Raw genomic sequence first — 15,587 nt, forward strand, 5'->3', positions numbered from 1 at the left:
GTAAGATAGTAAGTTCGTGCTGTTTTTAGGGCACTTAGTCTGTGGCAATTTATTACAGAAGCAATAGGAAACTAAGTCAATATAGAATTCTAGATAGAATGGCCCACAAAGTCCTATGGAGATGACTTTGAGAAAAGATGTGAAAGAAAGAGAGGAGCTGCTTATGAGTAAACCACAGGAAGAACATTCCCCACAGATGGAAGACAGTGTGACCAGAAATCTAGTGACCAAAGAAGAGAGTTGTGGAAGAGAAGATCAGAGAGTTAAGTGGAAAGGTGGAGAAGTTTTCACTCCGAGTGAGTTGGAGTTTAGTTTGGGCAGGGGTGTATGGTTCATGCTCTGGCCTCACTGCCATGACTTCCCTTTTACGAACAGAATAAATGGCCCAGGACTTCTTTGGACTCTAATCCTCAGTAAGTGTAAAATTGAGCCATTCATCCATTGTTCCTCGTTCTCTCTCTCAATAGTCGCAAAGTAATAATTAACATTTTTTCCAGCCTTATTGGGATATATTTGATGTACAACATTGTAGAAATTTAAGATACACAATGTGTTGATTTGATATACTTAAATATTGCCAAATGATCACCACCATAGTGTTGGCCAACACCTCCATCCTGTCCCATAATGACCATTTCTTTTCTGCGGTAAGAACTTTTAAGAGCTACTCTATAGCAACTTTCAAGTATATAACAGAGTAATATTAACTATAATCATCATGCTGTACATGAGATCCCCAGGAGGTATCCATCTCATAACTGGAAATTTGTGCCTTCGACAAACGTCTCCCATTTCCCCCAACCCACAGGTCCTGGAAACCACCATTTTACTTTGTTTAGATGAGTTCAACTGTTTTAGATCCTACCTATAAATAATACTGTAGAGCATTTCTCTTTCCCTGCCTTTCTTATTTTACTTAGCATAATGCCCTCAATGTTCATCCATGCCTTCACTCTCCTCACTAAATAATATTCCTGTGTGTGTGTGTGTGTGTGTGTGTGTGTGTGTGTGTGTGATATTTGTTATCCAATCATCTGTTAATGGATGTTTAGGTTGTTTTATCTTGGCTTTTTGTAAATAATGTTATAGTGACCATGAAGGTGCCAGCACCTCTTTGAGATCCTGTTTTCATTTTCTCTGGATATATACACAAAAGTGATATCCTTGGAAAAGATGGTAGTTCTATTTTTAATTCTTTGAGGAACCCCCACACAGTTTTTCACAGTAGCTGCACTAATTTACACGCCCAGTATTCCCTTTCCTTCACACCCTGACAATATTGGTTATCTCTTGCCTTTTTGAGGACAGTCATTCTAACAAGTGTGAGGAGGTAATCCTTTGATTTTCATGTCTCTGATGATCGTTGATGTTGAGCACATTTTCATGCACTTGTTGGACATTTGTATAACTTCTTTGGAAAATGTTGAGTTCCTCTGCCCGTTTTCAAGTCAGCTTGTTTGCTTTTTGTTACTGAGTTGTATGAATTCTTGTATATTTTGAATATTAACCCCTTAGCAGGTGATTTGCAAATATTTTCTCTCATTCCACAGATTGCCTTTTCATTTTGTTGATGGTATTTGTGCTGTGTGGAAGCGTTTTAGCTTGATCCCACTTGTTGATCTGCCAGTTGCATTCCAGAGGGTTTATTTATCTTTGAAGCCACCATGTTACTTCTTCTTGTCCCCTCTGTGATTTTATTTTGCCCTGTCCTTCCCCCGTAGCAGCATAAATCGACTCTTCTGATGTGCAGCCACATCGACTCTTCTGCATGCTTTGAGGGACTATGCCTGCTTCTACAAAGTACTTTCCTGCTTCCTTCCCTGGGATGCTCCTTCTTGTGATCTTTCCAGGTCTGCCTCCTCCAGTTCTCTGAGTTTGCAACTGTAAAGCCTTTTCTCACAGAGAACTTTTCTGGCACTACTTTCAAAGGCACTTGATTTCACTTTCCTCATAACACAAATCACCATCTGAAATTAACTTAATTATGTAAGTACTTCTTTATGGTCTCCTCGGTATCCCATAAACATAGACCCATTAAGTGTACATTCCATGAAAGAACCTTGTACAGAGTGTATCTTTTTTATTTATTTATTTTTATTTATTTTTTAATATGAAATTTATTGTCAAATTGGTTTCCATACAACACCCAGTGCTCATCCCAACAGGTGCCCTCCTCAATGCCCATCGCCCACTTACCCCTCCCTCCCACCCCCCATCAGTTCTCAGTTTATTCTCAGTTTTTAAGAGTCTCTTATGTTTTGGCTCCTTCCCTCTCTAACTTTTGTTTTTGTTTTTTTTTTTTTTTTTCCCTTCCCCTCCCCCATGGTCTTCTGTTAATGTGGGTGTATCCACGCAAAGAAAAACCCAACCTCGTTCTCCTTACACATTCAATCTCTTGTCAGTTGGCCGATTACAACCACAAGCTGGAAAGCAGAGAGAAGTCTAGAAAAAGTATATAAAGTTGATCTAGAGCGACAAATGGAAGAGTGTTCACCATTATCCTGTTACACTTGGTAATGGTGACTGGATGAAACATACATTTTAGTACAAACGGTGACTGAATCAGGTGTCCCATGTCTCAGTCTGCAGCGCAATCCTCAATTCACAGTATAGTTCATGTAAAGCCATATACTGGATTATCACATGTCATATTTAATGGTTCTTCATATAGAGTCTTGCATTATTTCATCTCAAAATACTCTCAGAATATTTAACCCATTTTTGCAAAGCAAGCTGAGATCCATTGAGATTAAGGGGCTTACAGACAACATGAGCGTCTTTGCAGAGGATGAATATGTTCCTTGGTGGACTAGTGTCCTTTGATATATTATTTTAAGTTTATAACTCTTTCAACCATATATTTATATTCATATTGGCAGAAATAAAATCCCACTAGAAGCAGTTTTCTCCTTTTTGCATTTATTCTAATTTGTCTCAATTATGTATGCTGGAAAGTCCATCAGGTACAAGACATTTAAATCATACCAAAATTCAAGGTATATTTACCCCTCCATTCTTTTTTTCCCTAATAAATAGGATTTACTTCAGAATTATAGCTAACTAATTAAAATTTGTGGCATTATTGCTGTGGAATATTTATGCTATCCTGCAAAATGCATTTTTTAGGTCAGTTATTATCAGACAAGGCTGTAACTTTATATACAAATACTAAAAAATAAAGATGAACGCATGAACGTAAACTTAAGAGTCAAAATAACAGAATGCAGCATTTCCGTTTGCTGGTTACATTCTACTATAGAAGCACTTAAGCTCAGTCCTTGGCAAGGTTCCTCCTTGCTCAAGATCATGGAATCCATTTTTGTCTGTTTGGCTTTGAATATTAGGCATTTGGTACATAATGGGTGGTCCATAAAAAAGAGTAGCTTCTTGGAAAGGAGACTATTTTTCACCAGGCTTTTACGATAGACCACAATGCTTTAAGATTCTCTTCTCACATTTGAAACTTGTCGTCTGCCTGATTTCCCAGATTCAACTCTGAAAAAATTCTACAAATGCCCTATTTTATTTCTCTGAGACAGTGGTTCTTAAATGGAAATGGTGGTGGGCTCATGGTCATCAGTGGTTTTCTTTGGAACTCCATATGCGACCCTTTCCTCTGTCTAAATTCTAGCAGATGTCTTCCAGGTGAAAGGCATTACAGTAAAGGAGGGCTAAGGAACAGAAAGGTCACCTGTCAGACACAGGATGCAGCAGGAGGGCAGGGCAGTTTGATGTCTGGATGATAACTGTAACAAATCACCAGAAAACAAACCAACCTAGTTTTAAATAAGTGTGAAAATACCTGTTTGGTCTCTTTTTCATAGCATCTTAATGTATCTATGTACCATATATATACATACAATATAAAGTATAATATTTATATTTATACATTTTCATATTAGAAATTTTCATATTAGAAATGAATTGAGCAAAGTAAAATTTATATACAAATATACATAATTGCATATATATATATATATATATATATATATATATATATATAAAATTTTCATATTGTAAATGAACTGAGTAAAGAGACATCTGGTCAAAAACAGGACAATACAGAATGCATATGAATTAAACCTAGGCATTTATCTAGAAAATATAAGCATTATAAGGCAGGCAGAAGTCTTATAACTGAAAGCATGTGCAACCAGGCCACTGAGATGGCAGAGATGAAGAATCTTAGTTAAGAGACTTGGAATTGAAACATCAAGAATCTGAGCTGAAGAGGGGAAAAACAGATTGAAATAATAGAGTGTCAGTACTCATGCATGAATAAACAGCAGTAGCAAAAAAATGGAACTTGCCTGTTTTGCAACCATTTCCTGCCAAGGGTCAGGAAAAATCCTAGATTGTAGTTAAGTTTAAATTAGCAACAGAGCAAAGCATTTTGTAAGTCAATAGTGGCCAGAACAGATAAAATGTGGATGTATATTCAGTTTATGATTTGGATGCTAGACTTCGTTTTGGTGCTTGATATTATATTTGTTATTCATATATGCTACTTTATTTAAGAAACACCACTATCAAAGACACATGGATTTAAGACAAATGCTCTGCAGTCTCTCCCAAAAACCATTGGCTATACGCTGGAATTTGGTATAAAATTTATTCATAATTTTACTTGCAACAAATCCAGAAGGTTTTAGTTATTTCACTATGAATAAATATAAATATAAATTAGTTCTATACTTGGACACAAGGGCAGAAAATGAGTAGGGTACGTAAATAGGCATATATAATGCATGATTCACAATTGTAAACTTAATAATTTATATATTCATTCATTCATTCATTCATTCAGCCAGTCATTCAACTAGTCAGCTGTTTGACACATTCTTATTGAGCTCCTTCTAAATGGCAGAGACTGGAGTAACTCGTTGACAAGGGAGATAAGGTCCCTGCAGTGGCAAAGCTTAATGAGATCTAAGTGAAAAAAATCTGTGGCTGAAATAATTAAGAGGAATCCTGACAGATGAAAAATAAATGGGAGGAGATACTTTGTGTGTTTAAAAAGTAAAGTAACAAATTTATTTTAGAAAATAAAGAGAAGAATGGAGAAGAAATTAGCTTTATTTAGAAACATCACACTTAGTGTAACCACTTAATTTTTTAATATATGTATATATGTATATGTATATTTGTCTAAATTGTCTAACACTTTCATTCTCTTTTAAAGATAGAATTCTTCTAAGTAAATCATGTCTGATTTGGTTGACTTAATGAATGATGACCATCTTTTAGAGCTGATACATTGTTCTTTAACCATATTCACAATGTTGTATAGCATTTCATTAAATGGCTGTTACCATAGTATATTTAATTATATTCTAACCATTGAACATTTTGAGTGTTTCACTTTTTAAGAGATATGTAGGTTTGTTGGCATGTCTTTACTCCTGAATCTAGATAAAATCATTTTCTTGTTGCAGACTATCATATCTCAGAAGACACAGTGTTTGTAATATTTATCTTTTATTATTGTTTTCCCTTAAGGTGTTATTAGAACAGCTTTGCCAAACATGGACAGGGAAGTCAAAGAACAATACCAAGTCCTCATCCAAGCCAAGGATATGGGCGGACAACTAGGAGGGTTGGCCGGGACGACGATAGTCAACATCACCCTCACTGATGTCAATGACAATCCACCTCGATTCCCCAAAAGTACGTTCTTTCTATTGAGTTTAAATTGGTGCAGTTTAAAAAACAATTCTCACATTTCACTGAATGTTGCAGAAATTATAATAATTTTTCAGACACTTTTCGTCTTTAGGAAATAGAAGCCAATAGATAAAAATGAAATGACTTAAGAATTTCATTTTCCATTAGAATCATGCTCAGTATGACTTTAATATAAACTAATACAAGTCAGTAATTGAACAATGAGTCTTATGTTGTTGATTCCTGTTAAAGTAAAATATTCACGATAGGTTGGAATCTTGCTCTAATTTTTTTACCTGAAAAAGTAATATAAATATGAATATTCCATTTTAATTTAAGACTCGTATTTATGACAAATGTGACACCATATTATTTGCTCTATTATGCAATTTGCCTAAGAATTCTCTGCCTTCTCCTTACCTATTATATTTGAATCATTTCCATATGCTTTCATGTAAGTATCAGATGATATTCCAGTGATGCTATTTACATTACTTTAGTCTTATTTTAGTTTTGCAATAGGTGAAAATTGCTACAGTTTCTATGATAATAGAATGTTTCACACCTGTATTTTCTCTGTAACTCTGTGCTTCTTATTGAAAATGAATACTTCTCACTTGTGTTATATCTCGTTTTCTTCTACAGTATTACATTTAACACCAATCAGTACCTGTTCGATTTCTGGTACATTTTCAAGGATTAGTTCAGTGTTCTTAAAACTTAGAATACAAAAACTGAAAGTCTCTGTCACTGGTTACACAAGGAACTTGATTAAATCCCTAGATACACATTTGCGTGAACAGTTTATAAAACCAAAACAAAATGATTTTCCTCTTTCAATCCCAGTAGGAGAGTTTGAGTTCATCTACCAAAGTATAAAACACTGAGAATATTTAACTAAATGGATATTTTATTCCTTTAGCTGAATTCATTTTCATATTTTACTACTTTATCATTTTCTGTTAATATCATTAACATATATTTTCGTATGGAAATATTTCACTTAGTGATCAGAAGGTCCAATGGCAAATGTCATGAGTGGCAATTAGAAGTCATCATACTTAAGCAAATGAAATGTCCGTGACAAATGGTGAGTATGTAATGTGCTATAATTAATAACACAGAGAGTCTTATGGCAACACTTTTCCTTACTTTGCTATTAAGGGAACCAGATAAAACATAAGTATTAAAGAAGAAAGAAATAGTGCATTTGATTCTCTAATATTTGACATTAATAAAGAATATATTCCCAACTTGAAAAGTACTGATTATTTTTATTTTTATTTCTTTTATTTCTTTATTTTTACTTCTGACATATGACAAGCTGTAGAAGCTAAATGAGGGGGATAGTTTGGGAGACTACTCTACTTTTATATAAATGGCATCACTGTGAACGTGGGCCCTTCCTGTTTTGTGTTTTGTGCATTTAAAATATGTTCCTTCTAGCGAATAGGAAGTAGCAAAGATATTCTTAGGTAGCATCAATATTATCATTCATGAGGATTATAATGATGCTCTTCAGATGAAGGATATAAAACCCAGCCAGTGGAGGATACAATTTCTGCTGGTATGGATGAAGGGTGATTTGTAAAAAATTGGGCAGGAATCCAGATAAATAGGCTGGAGTACAGGGAAATAAAAATATCTCTATGAAAAAGAGGCTAGATTATACTTAGGAAGCCAAGATAGTGTGCTCAGGTCCTGCTGAAACAGGACGATCACTTCTAGAACTTACCCAGTGAAAAGAGAACCTGGATAAAGCAATATGTTTGCTTGGGATTTATTCAAAGTTGAATATGTAGGTCTGAAGACAACCAGCAAGGAATGTAGGGGATAAGTCCACTAGAATTTTCAGAATATTTATATGTCATGTCAGGAACTTTATCTTATTCCTTATTCACAACAACAGTTCTGTATTTTCCACATTGACTGTTAAAAACAACAAAAACTGAGGTGTAGGAAGGTTAAATAACTTGCTTGAGATCAGCAATTTAAGTAGAGATTTTTTTCTCAGAAGTTCAGACTCCTTCTAGTTTAACATAATGTTAAAATGAAAAGTTTTCTTTTCTCTTATCTTCCCTCTAAAACCATACTTTTTAAAACACTTACAAAAAAGTCACATGACATATGTTGAATTGTCACCATTCCTGCACAGAGAAACAAGAGGGCAAAAGAAATATACTGAACAGGTCACCATGATAAAATTATTTTCTACTTGTATTACATGTATTTTTGAACTATAGTCTCAAAGTATAATGGGTGAGAGATATTTTTGAATCATGAGAAAGAAAAGGGTTTTCAGATTTTGCATGAATAAGAAATTAATCCCCTTGAAATTTTACATGCCATTGTGTCAAGCCCTTTTTACTGTATTGTCATTTTGAATTACATCCTTGAGAGGAGAAGACAGAATACAGGTCTAAACAGAAAAGCCATTTATTTAGAAGTCAATGCTCTTTTTGCAAGAATATTTCTCATGTGCAGCAATTAAGCTGCAAGTGTGACATAACATTACAAACTGAAATGATAATATTTTCAACCTTAAAAGTAAAATATATATATATATATATATATATATATATATATATATATATTCCATACATAAATAACTTAAAAGAAAATCCCCACAACTAGCTGCATTTATTCATGCCTGATAAGCAATTATTCTGAAAAAAAAAAAAGAACAACAACTTCATTCAGATGAATTTCATGAGCTACAATTGCTCATTGTTTAAAAATTTCAGAAGATAATTTCTTAAAATTTAATCATAATTTGTTTGGGCTTTGTGTGTGTACGTATGCATATGTGACACTGTTAAGTACCCATCACCATCCATTTCCTTCTCTAAATCTGTTAGAGGTGAAAAAAAAATGGAATGACACACGCATTTGTATCATGCATGTGTAAGCAGTTTGCTGGTTTATTGTTGAAAAATACATGGTTCCTGAGATATCAGAACTTCCTGCCAATATGATATGATGATGGTGACAATGATATTGACTAGTAAATTACTGTGTGTCATCTACTGTGCACAGTGATTTGCATATATATTCCCTTCTTACTTTTATAATGACTTTATAGTATTTTCTCAATTTTAGAAATAAAGTAGCAAGGCGCATTATTAAGAAAAGTTGCTATAAGTTAAGTTTTTAAAAGTTAAAAACTTGTTCAAGATCATGCAGCCACTAGGTGAGAGAACCAAAACTTCATCTTACGTAGTGACTTCAGGTCTCTTGTTTACATTCTCCCTCTTGAAAGACAATTTGCCTTGGATACCTGTGTGTGATTTAAAATGTCCTATAGATAACCCAGAAAACTATCCAAAGGAAATATGGAAATGGAAATAATACCTGACATGTTAAAAGAGCTGTACCTGTAGTCGTATAAAGGCAAAATATTTTTGCAAAATCTTTTCCATATACTTATAAAACTACCATCTACCATAACCAAGAATATCTGCAAAAGATCTCTGTTAGAATAATCTACAGGAAAATGCTGATGGTTTCCATTACTTGAATTTTAAATGACAAAACCATCTAACAAGCTGATCTAAATAATACATTATGAGATCAAATCAATTAAGTGATGTGGTTAATTCACATTAGGCAAAATATTCATGCTTCTCCCACTTGGTCTCTTTCTTCTGTATAATAATTTTGTAATGAATGTGAGATCAACCTTAGTGAAATAAAGCAGTCCATACAGAACATTGGATGAAAGAGATACTTCATTTATAGGAAATGTAAAGAGGTATTTTCTTCTTCTTTCTTTTGAGTAAGAGAACTCTGTGTAAGGTAAATAAGTTCAAATGTGGAAAACAGGACATTAATAATTGTTCTAAGAAAAATTCTTAAAAGTAGGTAAAACTATTTTAAAGAAATTCTATTTTAATAAGATACCTACCAAACATGTTTATATTGACGGTTGATAGCTATAAGTATTTTGATTTGGATAATAGTCAATAAAACATTATTTGCACAATAATTACTATATAAAATATATAGTTGTATCCATATATAGTTAGTTAATTTAATGAATAAGATATTTGCAAATACTAGACTTCACCCAGGAAAAGTTGTTATTGTCCTCAAATTAACAAAAAACAATGTAAGTAAAATTAAAGTATTAAATACATCAGCCAAAATGTCTACTGCACAAAGAATAATGTTTGATCTTGTTTACATGAACTATAAGGCAATGACTACAGATCTATGGATAAAAAATATGTATATATATTTCTATTATACATTCATGATATAGAAAGACTATAGACTGCCAAGGTCAGTTATGAGTTATTAAAAAAAAACAAATGCTGATAACTATACATTTATTTAGTTTAAAATATTTATGTGTTTAGTTAAAATATATTTCATTTTTTCATCCTGTTATTACTTTTCTGGCATCCAAATTAAGACTGTTTCTTTTATTATTTTGAAATGTATAATATAGGATTGTTTATTTTTAAATACATGTTTATTACAATATGTAATTTATAAAGATTTTCATTAGAATCAACATAAACCCAGTTATAACCAGTTGGGGGAACAAAGTCTATTTCTCTTTACCATTTAGCATCCTTAACTTGGAAAACTGTAAGCTTCTAGAGTGAAATTTTCTTGTTAAAAATTTAATAAGCCTTTGAAAATAAAGGGCTAAAAGCTAATTGAGTTTTGACAGTTAACTCAGATCCAGCCATAGAAAATATACCTTTACATTTTTCCAGGTTTCCAAGGGGATTGTCATGGGGCTGAAGGAGGTAAATCAAACATACAAATTCTATGATTTAAGTTTATTTATGCAAATAATATACAATCTGAAAGTATACATGTATACAATATGACAGTTCATGACTTTGTGTATATTTTGTAGACATCAATTTTTATAGAACTATCTAAATCAGATAGGTAGATAGAAAGATAGATAGATGATAGGTAGATAGATGATAGATAGATAGATAGATAGACAGATAGATAGATAGATAGATAGAATCTCAGAATCATTAAGTAACACCACAGAGAAAACATTTCCTGGCCTTTGAGTGCAGAGAAGGCCTTCTGCTGCCCAGTGTGTGTGTGAATATGGAAACATTGTGAGGAACACTTCATTGTTTTCACAACCCACCCTGTCACTGCCAGACATGAATTGTATAGAACTCTCACATCCCAGCTTATGTGGAGACTCCGACTACTGGCCCACCTCCTACCTGCAGGTCAAGTGCAAATAATGGATAACACCGTAGCATGCTCCTAAGTTTTCTCTCTAAAGGTGAAACAAAGGCCAAATTTCTGCTTTTAGCACTATCTCCAATATGTTATCTTAGGTGCGGGGAAAGAGAAAATGGTGACAAGTACTCTGAAAAATGTACTGGAAGAAGTATGGTCAAAATAATGGGTCTTAAGTGAAATCCACTGCTTAAATGAGGATAACATCAGCCTCTTTCCAATATTTGGGATTGAGAGGGTGGTTGGGTCAGTTTGGTTTGCAAGGTTAACAGTATAATATATTATTTAGTACAGAAGCTTTCACTGTAAATACAAGTTGAGGCTTCTTGAAAACAGGTGAAGGATTTAAATAGTAATACAAGAAAGCAACAATATATGAATGGGTCGACATAAAGTCATGTTTGTTTATGTTTCTCAGATTTAGTACTGGTGCTGATTCAGTATCAATGTTAGAACATGTTTTAATTCCCACAATTGAATTTTTACTAATATTTAAGTAATTTCCACTAGATAACACTTTTAGAGCATTTTCTGACAAAAATTTTCCCTAGTCTAGGGCTCTAAGGGGCTTGTTTATTTCCCAGAGGCCTCTACAGTAAGAAGAAAATGTAAATTTCAGAAGTAATGTTTTATATATTATTCATATTTAATCAAAAATTATGTAGATGCTATCTATAAATACATGACTTTTTATATCAGTACCTCCCAAAGATATGAATGCAGATTGAAAAATAGACAAAGAGGTCTTTGGTATTGTGGGATGCATAATATGCGACAGTTATATATTACCCATATTCCTAATTTATGTATGTAGACATGTTTTTATATGTGTATCTCTGTGTGTGTGTGTGTGTGTGTGTGTGTGTGTGTGTGTGTAGAACTCCTCATTTGGGGGGGGATATTTAAAAAGCATAAAATAAAGAAATTGTAAATCTAAGACTTTGGAAATATTACACAAAGAACTTTTATTACCTGGGTCTCATAAAAATTGTAGGCGTGAGTGATAAAAATAGTCATCATATTTGATGGCTCTATTTCTATTTTTGAAAATCAAGCTAAGCTATAATAAAACTAGCTTTTTACTTAAGTGGAACAAACACTTCTACTTTAATTCCCAAATGACTCCTTTGTCTACTTCAATAAAAACAAGCAAGAGAGAACTATTTCCTGACGATAAGGCATGCAAATGATGACTTGAGTTGTATTCACCACAGTGCTCCCAATAGTTCTTAAATCTTATTTGCCCTAAGAATCCCTTGAGATCCTCTGTCCCTATGATGGAAGTTCTGTTTCAAGTGACATAGCTTGGACCCAGATATCTGAATTTCAAACAAGTAATCTGGTAAATTCTAAATCATCTACAGTGAATAATTTGAAAATCATTGGTTTACTGTGATGAAACAATTTAGAAGGCATTTTCTTTCTTTCTTTTTAAATATGTTTTAGTGTTTATTTATTTTTGCAAGAGAGGGAGAGACAGAGTTCGAGCAGGGGAGAGGCAGAAAGAGAGGGAGACAACAGAATCAGAAGCAGGCTCCAGGCTCTAGGCTGTCAGCACATGGCTCGAACTCATGAACTGTGAGATCATGACCTCAGCCGAAGTCGGACACCTAACCAACTGAGCCACCCAGGCACCCCTAGAAGGCATTTTCATTATTCCTTAAATAGAGGTAATGAGTTAACTTTTGTATATCATTAGAGTTATTTTTATCCATACAAGATTCTATTCCTACAAGCATATTTAGGTAAAATCTGAATATTAAAATTTATTCACTTTACACTATTTTGAAAAGCTTTGTGTTTTTGTTTGTTTTTGTCTTTTACAATTAAACACTCATATACAGTTACACATCTTGCTTAAAAGTATTCCAAAGAGCCTACAGATGTCAGATATGGATGCTTAGAGGCTAACACAGAGCTGAATCCCTTTGAATGCAAGCTCAGTGAGTGAATGCAAGCTCCAGCTTCTCCAATGAGAAGGGAATAGTTTCACTAGACTCCAGGTAGGCAGATGTAAGCAAACAAAAAATAGTTACCACAGTTTTAAAATAATTTGTCGTCACTATTACTGTCACATTAGTATCACATTAGGCTTTGTTAATGAAAGCATGAATCTTTTTTTAAGTGATGCTGAAGGTTTTGCTGACTTATTTGGTCCTTTTCACTATGTGGCAAAGGGCACACGATTGCAGCCTGGTTGCTCCATGGCCCCGCTGCCTGATTTGCAAAAGAACTAAGCTTTTGAGCTACAACTTCTGTAGGTCTTTAAGAAATCTGACTTTTAGTTTTAAATTATTTTGTGAACCATAGTAAATAATGTTTAAAACTGAAATGGTATTAAAAGATACCGTGCTTAATCTTACCAATGTTATTAACAATATCTAAAGACCATGGGACTTATAAATATTTAAAATATTTGTCAGCATTCATCTGTGCACTTTGTAGCTCACCTAAGAGTCCTTTTTTTTTAATTCAAATCCTGGAGAAGTGGCTTGAATGTTTTGGCATCATATAATCCACAATTCAGATGTGAGATTTTACCAATGATGTAATAAAACTCTTAGGTTCTGAAACAGACAAGTCAGGTAATGAGCACGTTCTCCCATTTCCACTTTCCAGCCCTCCTGCAAAAATAGGAGAAAAATTCCTTTTGTGACATTTCCTGTCAGTCAGAGCAAGTAAATAGATGCCAGCAACCGAATTTATCAGATTTAAGTAATAAGAAAACCCCTAAGTCTCTGGGTGCAAAGCATACCTATCTGTTACTTCCTTGTTAAATCTTCAAATTCACAAGCCCTCAGTTTGCTTTTCTGCATTTTCCTGCCCAGGCTGCATCAGCCAGTTCCAAGACTTTTTCCAGGTGGTACAGTTGTATTACTCTTTATGGCCTATGGTGATGATTTTAGTGTGGACAGCAGCTAATCCTTATTGCACATGTACTATGTAAAGTACATTAAAGCTGCATGTTAACTTCTTTAATCCTTATGAATAGGTTTTGTTTATTTACACACATTTAAAAGAAGACACTGCAAGAAAAAGAGATGGTAAGAGGTGGGGCCAGGTACTTCGTAGTTACATGTGCAATGCAGCAGAACACAATTGGGCACCATATTAAAGCTGTAATTTTTAAATATGAATGTTTATGAAAATATAGGTCACTGCTTCCTACACCAGAACCACCGGGTAAAAGTGAGAACGCTTAAATGTGAACATGGGGCATTCTATCTACTTTTCCACTAATCAAACTGAAAAGACATTCTCTCCAAGACTGAGAGTATTTTTTATGTTTATAAGATTTGTAGAATAGAGAGAGCCAAGGCTTTGGGAAAGGTACTGATGGAAAGCTTAGTTTCACCATTAAGTCACTGGGGCCTGAATGGCTAAATAAACTCTCGCTATCTCATGTTTTTACAGCATCAAATTAAGATAATAAATAGGGGGACCATATATTGTGGTTTGCCTGAGACAGCTCCAGTTTTCACATGTGGCCTCAAATTAATTACAAATAGTGATTGCTTTTGCTCTCAAAAGTGGTTCTGTTTGGATAGTAAATTAAGTAGGCATCTTAATAATAATAGAGCTTCTGGGAGGATTAAGTAAAATAATGCAGTTGAAGTATCCAACAGTGAGTGTTTTTTTTCCTCCTCCTCTCCTCCCTCCCACATTTTCCTTCCTCCCTCTTTTCAACCTTATCCCCATTCCTTCTTTGTATCTGTCTCTTCAACTAGAGTATAGGCTCATTTTATACCATTTCTTTGTGTCTGTTGCTTCTCCTTTATCAGAATTTCCCATTAATGTATGATCAAACATGTATTGAAGAGAAAAGTAGCTCAAGAAATAGCTCATGCCTGTATTGTAGCTGAATTTACCACCAGGAAAAAAAAAATCTTAGGACTGATTGTATAACTTTTATATACATGAAAAAATCAATTTCAAGATTTCTAACTCCACGGAAATATTTAGGAAGTGAATATAAAATTCCATCACCAAAATAGTGTTATCTTTACCCATGAACATTTATAATGAATATTTTGATTTAAATACAATTTTCTGATTTCATTATACTTTTTAACCCAGAGAAAACACAGTGGCAGGATTATTAAATTAAAACTAACATATGACATCTCTAGTTGCTTAATACCACCTCAAGCTTCTAATACACAATTTTTCTAACACTGGTGACAATTTTTAATTTCTAATGTGAAACATTCTAGATTCAACATTTATTTCACATGGTTTAAATTCCTCTTTTTCATGTGTGCCTCTCATTGGTCTTAACATTTATATAGGCAAATAAATCGAACTTCTTCGGTATTTCTTTGTGAGAGTGAAACAGAATATAGGCAATAACCACGGACACCAAACATTTTGTACATAAGAAACCTAGTTTGTTAACAAATATCGACACAATTAATTATAGTATTTAATGAATGTTTAATTGATTGCTAGTTTTATTGAAGTGTAAGTGCAAAAAAGGCTATATCTTTTGTGTGTGTCGGTACAAAAAGGATAAAAAAATTTAACGACTTCCCTCAAGCAGCTCTGTGTATAATGGGGAGATTAAGTTAATGGACAATTATACTACTTGAAATAAAATAAATGATAGACTTATGCACACAATGACACATAAATGTATAAGATGGGCATCCAAATCATTAGAGAATAGATTTGAGAGGATTTTGAAGGAAATAATATCCACA

At 33.6% G+C, this 15,587-nt stretch overlaps 1 protein-coding gene across 1 annotated transcript in view; it reads left to right on the forward strand.

The window, feature by feature from the left end:
- Positions 1 to 15,587, forward strand: part of CDH12 (cadherin 12) — a 287,396-nt gene that overhangs the window by 199,069 nt on the left and 72,740 nt on the right. The window contains exon 5 of the mRNA XM_042908231.1: positions 5,500 to 5,667. Coding sequence (XP_042764165.1) covers positions 5,500 to 5,667 — 168 coding nt within the window. The remainder of the gene's footprint in view (positions 1 to 5,499; positions 5,668 to 15,587) is intronic.

Source organism: Panthera leo, chromosome A1 (genome assembly GCF_018350215.1).
Source record: "Panthera leo isolate Ple1 chromosome A1, P.leo_Ple1_pat1.1, whole genome shotgun sequence".
Classification (NCBI taxonomy): domain Eukaryota; kingdom Metazoa; phylum Chordata; class Mammalia; order Carnivora; family Felidae; genus Panthera; species Panthera leo.